The sequence below is a fragment of the Orcinus orca genome, chromosome 3, assembly GCF_937001465.1.
Source record: "Orcinus orca chromosome 3, mOrcOrc1.1, whole genome shotgun sequence".
NCBI lineage: Eukaryota > Metazoa > Chordata > Mammalia > Artiodactyla > Delphinidae > Orcinus > Orcinus orca.
Genome location: NC_064561.1, coordinates 17,469,644 through 17,487,683, shown reverse-complemented (window position 1 = coordinate 17,487,683; position 18,040 = coordinate 17,469,644). Strand labels below are relative to the sequence as shown.

The window sequence follows — 18,040 nt, the reverse complement described above, 5'->3', positions numbered from 1 at the left end:
TCTCATCTCACCATCTCTGATTAAAGTGCTTATACCATTTAATTAAGATTGTTTACAAATAGAATGGCTACAAAGCGATTTTCTTACTTTAAAAGCAGTTGACACATTGGGAAATGAGAGAATTACAGTAGTTGTGAAACAGGCAGTACTCAGTGAACAACATCAGTTCCCCTGTCAGCCCTTCTTTATTCCCAGATGTTTAGCCAAAGTCCTGAGCTGTCCTACCCTCTAGTAATCACTACAGCACAGCCTCATCTGCCCCAACAGAATGTTGGCTATACTCTAGCCAAATTCAGAGTATATCAGATTTCTAGCAGAAAATCAGTTACACGTCAGTATACTATAGTCATTTTAAAAAAAGCAAAAAAGCAGAAGGCCATTAGGCAAGATCTATTCTGGACTGCTGGTGTAATCCTGCAGAGAGAGAGTGGGAATATGATGCAGTGTGGCCTCCGCGTCCTCCCCAGCAAGGAGTCTCTCACTCTGCCCCAGGGGGGCACCCCTGGCTGCAAGGAGGCAGGCGCCCACAGGAAGCTGGTTGGAATTACCCCATGTCACTTGTTCTACTGCCCTAAATGGCTTTGTGCGTCCCCACCCCCCAGATTCTGGAAGAAGAATGCAGAGAAACTGGCCCTTACAGAGGCACTGGGGTTCTATACTAGCTTAACACAACTATGAGAGAAGAAAGGGGACACAGAATGGGTGAGCAGACTTTGTCACAACGGCGGTGGGTGTTTTGAATACTGGATGGTGTCTAGGGCAGCCCCGATGTCATAATCCTTGGTCTGTAGGAGCCTGGTGAGCCAGCCGCCTTCATCAGAGAACCCCATGGATAGCATCTGGGAGAGGGACTCAATCAGCCGGGGGTCAGCTTCTGCCAGAGAGAGTAATGACAGCCATAAGGAAGAGTCACTGGGCCCCAAATGTGACCTGTTATGTGGCAGCATCCTGTCCAGCCAGCAAGTACCCAGGGCCTGCAGGGCCTGGCCCTTTTACAAGGTCTTAACCCTCACAGGGACCCTCCAAGGCAGGAACTGGCAACCTTTTTCTATACAAGGTCAGAGAATAAATATTTTAAGCTGCTTTGCAGGCTATTTGTCCCTGTCACAACTACTCAACTCTGCTGTTACAAGCATAAAAGCAGCCAAACAAAATGTAAACAAATGATCATGGCTGTGTTCCAGTAAAACTTACATTTATGAACACAAATTTAAATTTCATCTAATTTTCCCATCTTGACTTTTTTCCAACCATTATAAAAATGAAAAAATCATTCTTGGCACATAGGGCATAGTTTGCCACTCCCTGCTTTAAGGCAGAGAAGATAAATACTGGTAGCCCAAGGGCTAAATTTGGCCCATAGAATGGATTTCCACTTGAATACTGTTTTAAAAGTCATTGCCATGTGACAGTGATGAACCAGAGCAGGGTGTGAGTGGCCTCTTTTATTCAGTGTGAGTTCTCCAGGCTGGCACACTCTCCACCCGATCATGCTGCTTCCACGCCACCTACTTTACACGGTGGCTTCCTGCCTGGCTCCTACCGGAGCCTTGGCTAGGACCCCTGCTCCAAGGTCAGCACTTTCCATGAGGAAACAGTGAAGATGGACCCCGAGTCCACTTTTAGTAGTGCCAAAGCCAGCGCTGCCACCACATCACATCTGCCTTCGTAATTCTGGGTCTGGATGTTAAGTTTTAGAAAGCTGAGCTTACTAAGGCTCAGTATAGACACAGAGGACAAAACCAACTCCCAATTTTCTCTTACGTCAACAGACAAGCCATGCAGTACAGAACATGATGTCTTTCTGTGTTGCAAAAAGCAAGTGATAGGATGCTCTGAACAGAAAAGACAGAAATACAAAATACTTGAAATCTCTTGCCTGGTGGCAGATGTGGGTACAATGCAGCTTCCTTCAGCCCTGTGGGTCCTTCCTGGGAAGGGTCCAGAGAGCTTGGCCCTTCAGATTCAGGCATCTGTAAAGACTGGAGTTCACCTGTAGACGGGTCCACCTCTTTTGAAGACAAATGAGTCCAGTCATCATCTCCTCCTGAACAGTTATCAGACTCCATCTGTTCCTGGAACAAAACCCCCCATGAGCACAAGGACAAGGACAACAGGCCACCTGACCACAGCCTGGGAGAGTCAGGGCATGGAGGACTAGCAAGAGGCTTTTGCTTTACAAAGTTCTAGCGGAGGGTTCACAGAACAACTTAAATGCCACCGACACTCTGCAACGGAAATGGGTCCCTCTGGCTGTGTGAGTGCCAGGGAAGGGCTGTGCCTGGGGTGCTGGGATAAGCTCTGGGTGGCCACAACCTGGGGATGGCGTGGGAGGGTGCTTGCCTCAGGCTGACCCCCTGACTCCAGGGCGATCTTGTTCACTTGCTCCACCAGAGACTGTGCCATGCCTTCCACGTCCCCGTCTGGCTTGCTGGGGTTGGAACAGCAGCTGCTTGTCTGAGAGCTACACTTCTCCTCTGGGGTGGAGCTGCCTGGGGAGGTGGGTGTCAGGCGGCTTCTCTTTCCTCCATGTTCCACGTCAATATCGACTTCAATGCCTGGAAGCCAAGGAGAAAACAAAAACTTGATTAATAGCTAGCATCCCAGGTGAGCTTCAGAGCCAGAAAGTCCATAAACAGACCTCGTTTTCCCCTAACCATGTAGGACAGCGGCTGCACAGCAGGCAGGGCCAGGCCCTTGGAACAGGGTGAGAGCCAAATACCACGTGTGGCCAGTACCACCTGTGCCACAGTGGTGAGGACCACATAAAGCATCGCACTTGTGTGCAGGGGCCTAGCGATGTGAAAAACATGCACACTGAACACACGGATTTTGTTTAGGCAGGCAGGCAGACAGCCCGTGCAAGGTCTGTGCAAGGCCCATGAGGCTGCAAGCACTGGCTGGCGTGTCTACCTCCAGTCTCTCACACTCTGGGGCACATGCTCACTGAGGGGAAGGGAGGGGACAATCACCAGGGCTATGTTTTTAATTATTTTTAATTTCTCAAAGGGCATGCCCATAGCTTAGAGTCAAACAATTTTAAAAGACTATAGAATGGATAAACAACAAGGTCCTACTGTATAACACATGGAACCATATTCAATATCCTGTGATAAACCATAATAGAAAAGAATATGAAAAAGAATATATATATGTATTACTGAGTCACTTTGCTATACAGCAGAAATTAACACAACATTGTAAATCAACTACACTTCAATAAAATTTTAAAAAAAGACTACAGTCTTCTATAGAAGATTCCCTGCCCCCCGCCACACAGCCTGGCCCACTCCCCAGAGACAGCTGTCAACCCACAAATGCTCTTTCTTTCTTGACTGCTCAAGTTTACTGCTTATTTCTTACTCTGGAAGATCAACACTTTACCACCCCTTCCCCTATCCTTTCACAAACTCAAGTTTTGGTAAAAACAGCATTCAGTGTTTACATTAGTGCCACTACATAAATACTGTTGTTTGCTGGGCCAAGTACTGGCCTTATTTACTCTACAGTCTGTTTCTGTAGCAGTAACGATGTCCTCCTTTTCACTTGCTAACTTCCCCCTTATTCTCCCACAGCTTCTCTATAGTGTTTTCTACAACACAGGTTAAGTGTATCAGATGCCGCATCCGTTCTGTTTTTTTCCCTGGAGACCACCCCTGGCGGGCATGGAGCTTCCAGCTCCAGCCTGGACAGGCAACTCTCGGGGCCAGAGGCACAGCTACACCTTTCCTTCCATCCTGGCGACTCCTCTTGTCACTCTTTCATGTGTTGGGTACCATTTTCAAGCACCTCTTTCTTCATTCTGGGCTTATTTCTTCATTTTGGCCAGAGAAAGGGAGTTCAAGCCCAGGTAAGATGATTAAGACCCTTGCATTCCTGACAACTTTGTTCTGCTCCCACACGATCATTTTAGTTGGGTACAGAATTCGAGGTTGAAAAAACCACTTTAGATGAGCCTTTTGAAGTCACTTGTCTGCCAGCTCTTGCTGTGCTCCTTGAATTCCCAAGCTTTTATAGCAACCTGGAGAGTTTCCAGAGTCTCTATCCCAAGGGTTCTGACACTTGACAATAACCTTTGGTGTGGGGTCTTTTTTTAGTCATTGTCCAAGGCATTTGGCGTCCCTTTCGATCCAGAGGTTAATGTCCTTAGTGGCAAGAGACTGTCTTGTATTCTTTGTTCATTTCCTCCCTACAGTATACTCTGTTCTCTTTCTGGAATTCCTTCATCCTATATTGGACCTCCAGGATTAATCCTCAAATTATCCCATCTTTTCTCTCCTTCTGCCTCTATTTGTTTTGCTTCTAGAATATTTCCTTGAGATGATCTTAAAATCTGAGACTTCTTTTGAAGTTGTCTTTTTTCTATTTTTTTTAAATTTCCAAGAGCATTCTTATTCTGTTCCTTTATGTTATCATTTTTATGGTATCCTGTTTTTCATGGATACAAACTTTTTTGTATCTCACTGAGGATGTTACCATTCTCTTCCCTATTAAGTCCTTCCTCAAGTTCCTTCTTTCCCGTGCATGGAGGTTTTCCCCAAACTGTTGGTGATCCATAGCTGTCTGATCCTAACGAGGCACTAAGGAAAAGATGATGGGAAGCACTCTCCATGGGGCCAGGGCCGTCATTATCTTCCAACTGCAGGCTGACAGGGTGCCCAGCCAGGTAATGGGATCCTAGGTGGCAGAGCTGTCAGATGCTCCTCTGGTGCATTCAGCCTCTCCTGAGCAGGGACTCCCCAGCTTCTGCTGGACTCTCTCATTCATGATGCCCAGTTTCAGGCTGGTGCCTCACCCTGCCCTGTGTCCCTAGTGTCCCCACCTCTGAAGCTTCCCTGGGTCAAGTGCTCCAGCAATTAAATTAAACACCAGGTCTCCTGCAAGGGTTGGCAAGGGCCAGCATCTGGCTGACTGGGACTTTGAAGTCTCTACATGATCCTTAATAGGCGTCTTCAACCCCTCCCCTGGTTCCCTGGCCTTCTCTGGTCCCTGCACAGCCAGTCTTGCTTCTCAGTGGCATCTCTATGCAGGTGCATAGGTTTCTGATGCCTCCACTCTGTTGGTTACTGTCCTCCATCCACTTCCCATCTTCCAAAGTTTGATAACTTCATTTTATTTTGTCCTCTATTACTTTTTTCTCTTGTTCTTTATCTATGATGCTTTATATTTTTTTGTTTAATCCCTTCACTATTATTTTAGTGGAGTTTGAGGAGCAAGCAGAGATGAAAGCAGGCTTAGCTACTGGTGCCCCATCTGCAAAATTTAAATTGTTCTTCTTCTTCCATTTCCCCCACAGCTTTTCATTAGGAAAAGGTTCAAGCAGTCAGAAAAGCTGGAAGAACAGTACAATGAATACCCATATACTTTCTCACTTTTCTAAATGGGTGAATGATGTGACGCTTCTGTAAATGGATCATTGAAATTTTTGAACTAGGGTTTCGCCAACTTAATGATAATCTGAGACTTCAGGGCTTACAAGACTGTACCAGTCTCTGCCATGCTGTCCCCAAAGCCTCTGTGTGGGGGCATTTATGGAAGACCCCATGACGAGGAAGGCCCTGCTATTTTACATCCTAGGTGTCGGTGACTGCGACCTCCACCCTGGGCCTCACAGTGTTGCTCAGCTGGCTCTCACAGCACCTACCAAAAAAAGGCCTCAGGTTTGCACTTTAAAGCCACCGACTCTCTGCACACATTGCCCTCTGGGAGGCGTCAATGGTTGCATCCCCTCTGGGCCCATGCTCTGGGAACAAATGGTCCCTTGTGGGCAGTTAGCAGAGTAAGTCATCCTGTTAGTTCCTCATAAGAAAGGAAAATGCCCATAACTCCAACAAGAGTTTAACCCATTCCTCGAATGGCTCTTGTCAATGGAAATTACTCAAAAGCATATTTTACTGAAACTTTTCTTGTATTGTAGGGTTCCAGGCTCCTCCCTAGTTAGTAGAAACCAACTCCATCCACTTCGAAAGATCTGAAAAGGCCTTAATCCTTATCCCAAAAGACCTCTGAGCACTTGTGTCCTGAGTGGGGAATCCAGGTCAAGTTCTGAAACACTTCACAAGCTCAGATGGGTCTCGGGATGGAGAGCAAGCATAACGCAGAGTCTCCTGGGAAGCCTTCAGAACACACAGACTCCAGGCCCTACCCAAGACCCACTTACCGAATCAAGGGACCTGGGACTCCGCACTCTTTTAAAGTCCCCTGCCTGAACCTAGACTTGGTATTGTGACTTCCCAGGTCATCTCATTCATTCTTTTAGTGAAAAACTTTGTTCTTCAGAATAGTTTTAATAGTTTCCATACACCAAATTATATACCAAAAAACCAAAAAAAAAAACCCAACCCTTTGTTGGTGATTCTGATACTCAGCCAGAACCACTGTCCATTTACTATCTTCCAGAGAAAAACTTCCCATGGCCCCTAAGTAGCAACCCATTAGTTGGAATTTCTTAAAATTCTACTATGTCTTTCACTTATGTCTTAAGTGAGTGGCAGGGTTTAGGGATAACCTATCTCCCAATTATTTCATCACTACTCCACTGTTACCCTCCTTAGAAAGCATTAAATATAGCAATTCTTTTTCCTCACTTTCTCAAGAACCTTTAACTCCAGTACAGAAACCATGTGTGAATTGAGCTATTTCATGTAGCAGCAATACCAAGATGTCACTGTTGCTTCAAAGCTACTTCAATGAGTGTGAACAGAAATGGTCTCAGTTTGGAAGCAATGGCAGTCATGCTCTGTGAGCCACAAGGTGGATGGCGGGTGGGGTTGGGCACCCTCCTACAGCATTCTTTCAGACATGGACACAACTTTTGGACAGACCAGGTGGGCACTTTCTGCCGCTGCAGTCACAAGGATGAGCTCTCTTCTAGTCCAAGATCATGGATTCATCATAATCACCTTCATCAACTGATTCTTGCTGCCAAAACACAGCAAGTGCTTTCTAAATTCTTGGAGCTTTTGGCCTCAGGCCGGGCACACTATGGAGGCTCATCCACCCAGACACCTACTCTGGGCCTGCGCACTGGGAACCTGGCAGCACACAGAGAACCTTCCTCCCTTACTCCTTTCTCTCCGGCACCGGCACAAGACCAGCACTCAGGAAGCGCCAGGAAAGGTTGGGGGTTGCAAAAAGGGAGGAAAGGCAATATGGCGTCTCAACTAACTACTCACCCAAGTCCTTGAAGAAACCCCAAGACTCACACTAGGAGAAATACAGACTGGTCTTCTCCCAAAGGACAAACAGGCAGAAGATGACAGGCCAGCCCTGCAACTGAGCCTGGTCACCCTCCCTAGTGGGATTACTCCAACCAACGTTGGCTGATTCCACACTCCATGTGGAAAGCTCAAGAATCTGTCAGGGAATGCAACTTCAAGTGGCCTGTGGTGCAGCACTTGGCAAAGTTTGATATGTGGCAACAAATCTTTACTGGTCTCAAGCACACATCAACTGCCGCTCCTCTGCAGTATCCCAAGTGAAAGCCACAAAACAGCCACCTACACACTGGTTACCAAAATGCTCTGCTGATATCAAAGGACGGACAAGGCAACCACTTACCCAGAGGGCTGAGGGCAGCTGCCACACTCTCCCCTACATTCTTGAGGAAATTCACACTGGGATCCTCCGATGGACCAGAAGCTTTGATTTTAAAAAACAAAAACAAAGATACACTTAATTCAAAGCATGTCTCTCAATGACTGATACCTGTTGCAGTCCTGTCACCTTCATCCCAGGAGCCCTCCCCCCGGGGCCTTGTCCCAGCAGCCTACACTCCAGTGCTTCCCTCTCTCCCTCCCTCTCTAGGCCACCTCCTGGGCCCCTTCGTCCTTCAAACCACTTCCCCTTCTGCTCCCCCTTCATCTGTGTTCCTGGTGCCTGGGTACTCCGCAGGGGGCTCAGTACATACAATATAAAATATTATTTACTCGAATCAAACGTCCCCATCTTTGTCTCTAAAGATAAAGTGAATCAAAGGACACAGTAAGATTAATAACATCAGAATAAAACCAGAATCCAAAAGTTCAGAATGCAAGCTATATGTAAGTTTTTGACTTGGGGACTGTTTTAAAAGACTCGTGCAAATTTGGCTCTGACTTTCCTGACAGCTAGCATAAAAGAGAAGGGAGTACCTGCAGAGATACAGGTGCTGGAGGGGGCCTCCTGTCTATATGTGAGGACCACCTCAGAGGGCAGCATGAGGAGGTGGGCAAGGGCAGATGCATTAGTGGCCTTGGGCACTTAGGCGCCTCAGTTTTCCCACCTGTACAATGGAGATAATGCTCCACACTTTGCTGGGTTTTGTGAGGATTAAATGCCAGGAATGGCCATGAAGTGCCCAGCCCAGCCATAGGCACACAGGATTTCAGGACACAGGGAAGGCCCTCCAGCTCTGCCAGCCCTCACATCTCGCCCTTCAGAGGCCAGCAGACACAAGCCTCACCTGATTCTGCAGCGGGGCCAGGGTGGGCATCCCCCACTCGAGGAGGACGTGGGCTCCAGTTCCCCGGTGGGCCCATCTCCCAGCCAGGCCACCCAAAGTGCCCGTGTTTCAGCTTCCGCAGCCAGCGGCTGTGAGAGAAGCCCTGGGGAGGGGTAGACAGAGGGGCAGGGTGGTGCCAGGTCAGGGGGCTCCTACCACCCTGCACCCACCCCGAGCCCACAGGGAGTCCCCACTCACCTCAGAAGGGCGCCCGAAGGGGCTGGGGAAGGCAAGCTTGCTGTGCTCCCTGTGCATGCCCTTCCCCTCGCAGACAGAGCATAGATCGTAGTCAGGACAGACGCTGCACTTGTAGCGGGTCCCCACCACTGGCCCGTTGCAACCATCACAGATAACGTTGGGGTGCACCATGTTTCGGGGCACCTCCTGAGCACACGGGGGTCGGTGGTCCCGCCGGCACTCCTTCTTCTCTGCAGGCAGGGCAGAAAGCCATGACCCTCTTTGTGAGCCACGGAAGACTCCTGCTTGTCAGCACTATGGGGCCATCACAGTCAGCAGGTCCCTCATGCCACCCTTCAGACACCGAATCCAGGCGAATTCACTTACTCAAGTGACAACAACAACACAACCTCAGAGCCTGCTAGGAGGTTCTCAATCCCTGCGCCTGTGACCTGGGGATGAGTGACCCTGGCAAGAGCAAAGCAACAGAGAGTTGTGTCTGCATGGCTTTGGCCTTGCCCCGCACTAAAATAAACCCTCAGCTCGTGGGCACAATCAAGAGTGAACCCAGGGACTTCCCTGGTGGCGCAGTGGTTAAGAATCCACTTGCCAATGCAGGGGACACGGGTTCAAGCCCTGGTCCGGGAAGATCCCACATGCCATGGAGCAACTAAGCCCGTGTGCCACAACTACTGAGCCTGCGCTCTAGAGCCCGCGAGCCACAACGACTGAAGCCCGCATGTCTAGAGCCAGTGCTCTGCAACAAGAGAAGCCAACGCACCGCAACAAAGAGCAGCCCCTGTCGCTGCAACAAGAGAAAGCCTGCGCACAGCAACGAAGACCCAATGCAACCAAAATGAAAAATAAATTATTTTTTTAAATTTATTATATATATATATTTTTTTAAAGTGAACCCAGAGACCCTCCGACCTCACCCCCTGTGGTGGGCATATACTCCTTTTTCAGGCCAAGCACGGCGATGACTATGGCCCTGTCTTAAACAGCCTTCAGTCTCCTCTCCCCTTCTTTAGGGGAACGTCTCCATAACCTCAAGCCAGTTGTACTCAGCAGGAACACCTGGCTTCAGGCTGCCCCTTACCTTTAATGTAAATACGGAAGATGTCATCCTTCACATATGACATCGCCATCTTCAGTTCCTCGTCACTGGAAAAGGCAACCAAGTCCCCGTCCTCATCTAGATTGTTTAAAAGACAGCAAGTGAGCACCCAGGGCTTCTCAGTTGGACACAAGCTGCTGAAAAGGGCTGAGGCCAGTGCAAAAGGGGCACTTACAGGGCTATAAACTGAAGCCCACTTGTCTGAGCCAGGGGAAAGTAGGGCTGAGGCCAAACTGCCCATTCACTCTGCCACTGCCTGGAGAGTAAGTACTCCAACCTGGACCCGGGGCGCAAATGAGAGGCAGAGTACGTGTGTGCAGACGCAGCAATGGTAGCACGTGGCCACCTGCCACTCTGCCTCTGCACTAGCTGCCCCGTCAGAAAGGTGCTGTCTCCATCCACATCCAACCAGACCCAGCCCCCCATCAACTGTGGGAGATCCCCATCTGTGACCTGCTCGTCAGGGGTCCAGCACCTCCAAAGGCCTTGGATCTCTTGTGTCTTAGGAGAGTAAAGTAGAATGCATCTGCCTGCTTCCTCCCCCAACAAAGCTAAAATTACGTATTTATATGTAGTCTCTACTTTTTAGATGTTGGCTCAAATGGTTTAAAGGATCACCATGCAAGACAAACCACACCATACATCTGCAGGCTGGTTCAGGTCTATGGGTCACCCGATGCAACATCTACCATAAAAACAGGGGCTGTGTCAAAAGGTAGAAACAACCCAAATGTCCATCAACTAATACACAGCTCAACAAAATGTGCTGTGTTCATAAAATTGAAACTTTCCCAGCCCCAAAAAGGAATGAAATACTGATACATACTACAACATAGGTGAACCTTGAAAACATTATGCTAAGTAAAAGAAGCCAGTTACAATAGACTACATATTTTTACAGGAAATGTTCAGAATAGGGAAATCCATAAACAAGTAGATTAGTGGTAGTTTAGGGCTGGGGGTATGGGATGATGGGGGATGGGAGGATAGCTAAAGTGCAGAGTTTCTTTATAAGGTGATGGAAAGGTTCCAAGATGACTGTGATAACGGCTGCACAAATCTGTAAATATGCCAAAAACTGTACACTTTAAATGGATGAATTCTATAGTATGTGAACTGTAGCTCAATAAAACTGTTATTTTAAAAAAAGGTGGAAGAAATCCAAAAAAGAGGGGATATATGTGTATGTATGCCTGGTTTACTTTGCTGTACAGCAGAAACTAACACAACATTGTAAAGCAACTACACTCCAGTAAAAGTTTTAAAAATAAATAAACAACGATCTACTCTGAAAATAAATTTTAAAATTTGGGGCCCTGGCAAGATGGCAGCAGTCCTGAGGAAGGTCCTAGCACGGACCCACCTACCGGCAGGCCCGCCTCCGTCCCAGTCACAACAACCTCCCCCAACCCCACCCCCAGCAGCCACCAGTCTTGCCAGCGCAGCTAGAAACTGAGCTGGCTCCTGGGCTCTGTCCCTACACCAACACTTCTCAAGAACGTTTTCATCTGGTCCCTCTATCCACTGCCAATGGGATAACGTCTGGACTCCGCCTGGTCTTGGGCGTTCTGTGGTCTGTCCCCGATCTCCCCTCCCAGCCGCCGGCCCGGAACTCGCGGGCCAGGCCGCATAGCTGAGTCCTCCTCCCCAGCCAGCCCTTCCTCCTAGTCTGCCGGCCCAGGCTCTTCCGGGTTATTATCACAACCCCCCCTGGCACCAGCAGGCCCAGACTCGGCAGCTACAAGATGTCACTGTAACCTGAGTGCCCCTCTGACCACCCTGTGCCTGCTCGCGAGCCGGTGAGGACGCCCCGGTGCGCCTTCGCCAAGATCTGCAACATCATGGCGGGCGGGGGTGGGGGTGGGGGAGGAGGTCTCTTACGCCGCCAGGCCTGAGATCCGCCCGGAGAGCCTGGCAGCGCCTGACCCTACTAGGGCCGGCTGTAGTCACCACTCCTCGTCACCAGGATGGCACCCGAAGCCTAACTAGGGACCCACGCGGGCCGCCGTCCACCCAGCGAGCAGCCAGAGCAAACCCCCGCAGACGCCACTAGGCCCGACGAGAAAGAAGAGACAGCCACCCCGCCAGCAGGGCAGGACTGCGTCACGACCCCGCGCCGCTGCCTTAGGGCGCCCGGCCGCTCACCGCGGTAGTGAGCCTGGAAGCCGCCGGGCCGTAGTACGGGGAACAGGGCGGCCACCCGGCTCAGCAGCCGCTCGCAGGGCCGCGGGCCAGCTGTGGACTCAGCTTCCGCTTCGGGCTCCGCGCTAAAACAGAAGCTGAAGCGGCGGATCTCGCGGGCTGCGTCCTCCTTGCCTAGAAGGTAGGCCTTCACGGTGAGCGACGCCATCGCCGCCGGTTGGGAAGCAGGAGTGGAGCCGTTGGGGAACCGCTCGGGCGTGCGGCTTTTGTAGGGCACTCTGGGAGCTCCGCCCTCCCCACTTCCTGGGGGCGGGGTCTGAGCGCGCCCGGTCCAGTTCTTGTCGCCAGGCCGTCGCGCGCGAGCCACCCTGCTGGAGCCCCAGACTCACTACAGCCTCCTCGCCGCTGGGCCCCCTCATTGCCGCCCCCTTTCCTCATTGCCCCTAATGCATCAGGGACCCCCAAGAGGCCGGCCCCGCAGTCCGACATCTCGGTCTGGCGCTCGCCTCTGCACCTAGGGAAAGGGACCGGCCAGGGTCCCGCCCCAGATCCCTCGCAGGTCTGGTCCTGACCGTGACTCAGCAGAGCAGAGCCCAGGCCGCCCGGAGATGGCCAGTGCAGGAGGGAGGTGGACAACAGAGGCCGGAACCCAGGAAGTTCCTAGGCGCTCAGCGAGCACCGCCAGCTAGAACAAATTGGCTCCCGAGGTGCTGTCCTGACCTTGTCACTCTTGGCAGCCGACCCCATTCGAAGCCATCGGCTTTTCAGGTGGCAGCCCACTCCGCCATCCCCAGCATCCTCCATGACTGTCCCTTACTGAGTTGAGGGACAGACCCCCAACTGAAGCCTGAGCACCAGAGGAGCTCCCAGTTTGATAGGGGGTAGGGTTGAGAGGTGCCAGAAGGGCGCAGGATCTTCCCATCCCCACCTGACCGGAGGGCCTGCTAAGGCTTCCTGGAGTCTCAGTGGCCACCAAGTGTTCACTGCAGCCCAAGAGACTCCCCATTGGTGCCTGGACACCCACTAGTCAGCCGGTGGTGCCCAAGGGCCTGAGGGGTCTCAGGTATGTTGGCCTCATGGGCAGCCCAGTACTTAGCTCAACAGCCCCCAGCTAGGGACCAAGAAACAGAGGCTTTGGGCCTCTGTTGCCCACCTCCCTCCTGCGCTGGACATCTCCGGCTTTATGTGACAAAAGTGACCTGTTCAAATGGCCTGGGGGAAGGGAGTTGTTGCGGGTGGGTGTCTTAGAAGAAGGTAGGCAGGAAGGTTATGTCACCCTATGAATCCTCCCAGATACGGTTCTGTGAGTAGAAAGTCAAACCTACTGAGTCAAATTCATGCTTTTTCACGGTAGGGTTTGTGGAAGCAGGTAAAACTTCAAGGGATGGGAAACCTGTAGACCACAGGAAAGTAGGTTGGATTTGGTTAGTCAGGTGCAAGGGGGACTTGGTTGTAGAAGCACAGCAGGGACCTGTCCACAGGTGTGGCTTGTCCTTCGCAGAGAGCTCCAGAGCAGCCCTGTAGAGAGGACAGTCCCCTCTCAGGCTTCTCTCTGCATCCCTGCTGTAAGCCTGGGAAAGTGACCCTATCTGCCTGCTGCCCTACAGACAGGGTCAGGGGACAAAGAGGGAACAGCCTCCACTGGGCAGAGGCTGCAGTGGCCCACAGGTGCCCCAGTGTGACTCAGCAGCTTGGGAGCCGCTCAGCCCTGGGCAGGCCAGGCCAAGAGCCCAGCTTCCTGACCCCAGAACTACATCATCCCCATCTGAGAGCGTGGGGTGTGCACAAGGAAAGCCCTGTGGCTCTAGGGAACCTCAGGTTTCAGGAAGGACTCCAGGCACAGCCTCTGTCTAAACAGGCAGCTGAGACGGAGGCCGACCCTAGGAACACATTTGGTTTCTTGCCTTTTGGCTCTGTTTGGGACCGTGGTGGGTTTGCAGGGAGGGATGGAAAGCTCAGGGAGAAAGGGGTTGGAAGGAAATGGGGCCCTGGGAAGCAGGGAGACCCCTGCCCCTGGAGAGCCCAGGTTCTGGCCTTCCCAGCATGCCCCACTGCTGAGCCTTGCCCTCCTCCTGCCCTCCCCCAAGGCTTGCTAGAGGTAAACAAGGCTGCAGCTGGGGAACTCCCTTGCAGGGCCCTCTCCGCCTGCGCTTGTGGTCAGGTGGTCTGGCCGGCAGTGAGTCAGCGTCCCATGACCAGCTGTCATAACCAGGGGATCCCCGGCTCCCTTGCTGACACCCATCTCAATGACATCAGGCAGCCAGACAGCCGAGATGAGGAGCTGTTGCATGGGTCTCTTCAGGACGCAGGGGCCAAAAGAGCAAGTAGAGGCCAGGGTGGCAGGGAGCTGGCCACCAGACCCTGTCCCTATGATCCAAGACCTCCTACCCACATCTGATTTCCTTACCCTCCCAGGGCTGCAGGGAGCTCCCTGCCCACTGACACCCCTCCCTACCCTCCAGGACATAGCATGCATACTCCGCCAATGGGAAAGCTTGGTGCCTGAATCAGGAGACCCACTATCCACCAGCCCTGCCACTGTTGGGCAAATGACCAGCCTCTCAGTTTCCTCACCTTTGAAATGGAACTGGAGTGGGACAATCTGAGTCACCGTTCCCTGGTGGTGCCCCCTAGGTGTGTTAGTTGTTGTTTGATTGCCTTTGGGGGTGTCAGCTGGGAGGGGGGGTGTCAAGCAGGAGACTACAGCCAAGATTGAGGTGAAAGAGTGGGGAGCACAGAAGAGACCTTGAGTCAAAAGGTTCTGGAAGATGAGAGGAGCAGGGGTGCCTGGAAAGCCTTCTGCTTTTATTGCTCTCTGGTGTGTTGTAACCACCTCCTCAGTTCTCCCTTCCAAAAATAATCCTGATACCCACCAGGGTTCTGGGCCTTCCCCAATCAACAGAAATTGACTAGAGGCCAGACAAGAAATTCAGGCAAGCCTTTCTTAGGACGCCTGCTGCAGCAGGGGGTAGCAAAAACACATAACAGGTTTCCTTACTCACTCTCTGTCTGGGGGGTGGGGGACAGTGAGCTTGTTTCTTATATGGGGTGAGGGTAGGGGCGTGTCCAGGGGCCAGGCCAGAGGGGTGGCTTAGGTGGTGTGCCCACCCCTCTGGTGGTGGTGCGTGTACGGGGCACGTGCAGTACCCTGCTTTTGCTGCCAACACCCTGTTTTTGCTCCCGGCTCTTCAGAAGTGGCAGTTGCGTTTTTTTGGTCTTTTTGTATCTTGTTGTCCATAATTTGCCCCAAATGCATATGTGAGCAGTTATTTTTAGTCCCTTATAGTTTCTTTGTGTTTCCTTGCTGAAGAAGTTTGTCCAGGTGCAAGCACTGCAGCAGAGTCACAGGTCCCAGCCTGTCTCAATCCCATCCCTTGGCAATGGTTTCCTGAAGTTCCCTTTAGTTTATTTTCTTTGGGGTGTGGAGCCAAGCCTAGAGGTAGGTGGTGGGGCAGCCAGAGACAAGGCCACCACAGGTCACAGGCTGAGCTGCTCTGGGCCACCATTTAGATTGAAGATCACAGGGGATCAAGCCTCTCCCCACCCCAAACCCAGGCCCAAGGTTTGAGTTTGTTTCTCCATGGGGGAACAGTGTCATGGGTAGGGTGCCTTCAGGACACACTGCCCAGGGACCTGTCTGCTATTCTCTTCCTCTCCCTAAGGAAGAAGGCACACACCCTCTCCTTGGTTCCTAACCAGTCAAATCGTTCCACCTGGTGAATTTTTCCTGGCTCCTCCCCTTGCCTGGACCACTTTCCCCACTGCCTCCAGTCGCTGCTTCCAGTGGCAACCTCCCACCCTAAATGCCATCTTCTCAGTGGGGCCTTCCCTGAGCACCCCCTCAGGAAAATCCCCAGGCACTGGACATCACCTCATTTTAGCCCTTCCTGCAAAAGCCCACAGCCCAGCCCAGAAGGCTGAGGGCCTTCTGAAAGGGGGGCTTCTGAAAGAAAAGGAGCTCAAAGAGTCAGTGGTCCTGGGGAAATAAAGCTACGGAGGAGACATGGTTGGAGAGTTACGTAATGCCAAGTTGTGGGCTACCTGGGAGCCCCGGGGCCCTCCTGCATGGCTGCTGGAGGGCACGATTGGCCTTTCTGGGCTGGGCTGCTCGCACTAGAAGGGGGAGGGGGGACACGACAGGCCCTGCAGGGGTCATCGAGGGGGCGCGGGCTGAGTTGGACGTTACCACGCTGTGCGCAGGGGACCGTGGAGACGGCTCTCACCTAAGCTGAGCGGGGAAAGGGAGGCCAAGGGAGGCCCAATGCCGGGCCACGTTTGTAAATACGTATCCGAAAGCTCGGCGCCCAAGATCAAAAGAAGCATGAGGGCTTCCCTGGTGGCGCAGTGGTTGAGTCTGCCTGCTAATGCAGGGGACACGAGTTCGAGCCCTGGTCTGGGAGGATCCCACATGCCACGGAGCAACTGGGCCCGTGGGCCACAACTACTGAGCCTGCGCGTCTGGAGCCTGTGCTCGGCAACAAGAGAGGCCCGCGCACCGTGATGAAGAGTGGCCCCCGCTTGACACAACTAGAGAAAGCCCTCGCACAGAAACGAAGACCCAACACAGCAAAAATAAATAAATTAATTAATAAAACTCCTACCCCCAACATCTTAAAAAATAATAATAATAATCATGAGATCAGACGGGCGGCGCCAGGGACCTCTCCCGTTGAGACCCCTGCCCTGCGCGCCTGCCCGGAAGGAACCTGCGACCCGGAGCGGAAGCGGCCGGGGTTCGGGCCAAGGTGGGGGCGAGGGGCGCCGCGGGCTGCCTGGGGGAAGGCTGATCCGACCCCGGCAGTGTCCGCCAGCCAGCGCCTTCCCCTCCAACATGTGTCCTTGGGCTCCCGGCGCCGGGCGGGGTCCTTGCCTGACTGAAAAGCCGGCAGGGGCTTCGGTTTTCCCGCACGATAGGGAACGCACACCTCGCTCTATGCGTCAGATCCGCTGGTCAGAAGTGGTCTGGCCAGGCCGTCGGGTCGCAGGCCCCCTAAGACACTTAACGAAGTTAAGTAGAACCTGCCTGCCCCTGCCTGGGGTGGGGGGTGTAGCGGGGCTCGGACGAGGGTCACGACTGGGATCCGAAAGCCCCGGCCCTTGCCGGCCTCTCCGGTCGGTGGAGACCTACCCCTGGGCGCACAGGGCCCGGGGCCCCCAAAGCAGAGGACCAGCCTGACTGCGCAAGGTTCTGGAAAAATCAAGGGAGGAGCCATGAGGTGTGAGGGGAAGAGGAGCTGTGAGGAAACCACGCGGCGACCCCTGCCGGGAACTGGTGCCCCCGGCGTGTCCAGGCCGGAGACCCGCGGAGGTGCCTGGTCCTTCAGGACAGGTGGACAACAGCTCAAGGCAGAGGGGGAGGAGGAGGCGCGGGAGAAGGTGCGGGGGCTCCCAGCTGGGCTCGGGGCAGCAGAGGTCAGCGTAGCAGTCTCCCAGGAGCGTCACACCCAGGCCCAGCAGTGAGAGGGTGCCCGGGGGGCGGGAGCCGCTTTCCCGACCTGGTTGGGAGTTTAGGATCACATGGAACGGGCGGCCGCTGCCGGTCAGGCACAGGGCCCTTTCCCTCCTTTCTCCATCGAAAACTTTATGGAAAGTTATCTGGCGTTCTCTCGTGCTCCGAAGTCCTGGCGCACGGCCCCTACGGCCAGGCTCCTGGCACCCACCAGTGCTTCTCTGGGAGGGGTACTTAAACGGTCGCCACCGCCCCCGGCCCTACACGCCCCGAGCACTCTCTTCTCTCTTGCCGCTCGGCCTCATGGCCGCGGCTGACTCTCGCCACGGCCCTGCGCGCCCTCTGCTAATGGCGCGGGCTCTGGGCACCCCCTTTGCTCAGCCTGGGTGCCCGCGCCTGGCATTTGAGGGAGCTCAGGTAGCGTTTGCGGGGTGCGTGGGGGTCATGCGAGTGTTGGACGTAGCGTGTGTTCCTTATCGTGTAACCCTGACTCTCTGGAGAGGCGGCGGCGCGGTCCCCCTCGGACCTCTTGTAAAACCGTATCCCGGGTGCCCCCTTCCCATGACGGCTGCGTCGCGCAGGAGCCACCAGACCTGCCCACGAAAAGAAGGGGCCACGAGCACGGGCTCTGCGGGGGCCGCGGTGTGGGGCTGCATTGTTCCAGTCGCCCTGT

The 18,040-nt window shown here is 53.0% G+C and overlaps 1 protein-coding gene across 1 annotated transcript; it reads right to left on the bottom strand.

Moving 5' to 3' along the window:
- Positions 1-15: 15 nt before the first annotated feature.
- SQSTM1 (sequestosome 1) lies at positions 16-12,176 on the bottom strand. Its single transcript, XM_004284048.4, has 8 exons — positions 11,922-12,176; positions 9,759-9,854; positions 8,681-8,910; positions 8,444-8,585; positions 7,561-7,641; positions 2,344-2,558; positions 1,880-2,075; positions 16-874 (listed from the first exon to the last, which is right to left on the bottom strand). The coding sequence occupies exons 1-8, from the start codon at positions 12,124-12,126 to the stop codon at positions 717-719; spliced, it is 1,323 nt and encodes a 440-aa protein (XP_004284096.1). The 5' UTR covers positions 12,127-12,176; the 3' UTR covers positions 16-716.
- Between the last annotated feature and the right edge of the window lie 5,864 nt (positions 12,177-18,040).

What these genes read in the sequence shown, in the direction of transcription:
- SQSTM1 (XM_004284048.4), bottom strand. Translation starts at nt 12,126, where the DNA reads ATGGCGTCGCTCACCGTGAAGGCCTACCTTCTAGGCAAGGAGGACGCA. An exon ending in CTTCCAGGCTCACTACCGCG is followed by an intron (nt 9,855 to 11,921) that starts GTGAGCGGCCGG and finishes TAAACAATCTAG; the next exon opens with ATGAGGACGGGGACTTGGTT. An exon ending in AGTCAGGGGGTCAGCCTGAG is followed by an intron (nt 2,076 to 2,343) that starts GCAAGCACCCTC and finishes GTTTTGTTCCAG; the next exon opens with GAACAGATGGAGTCTGATAA.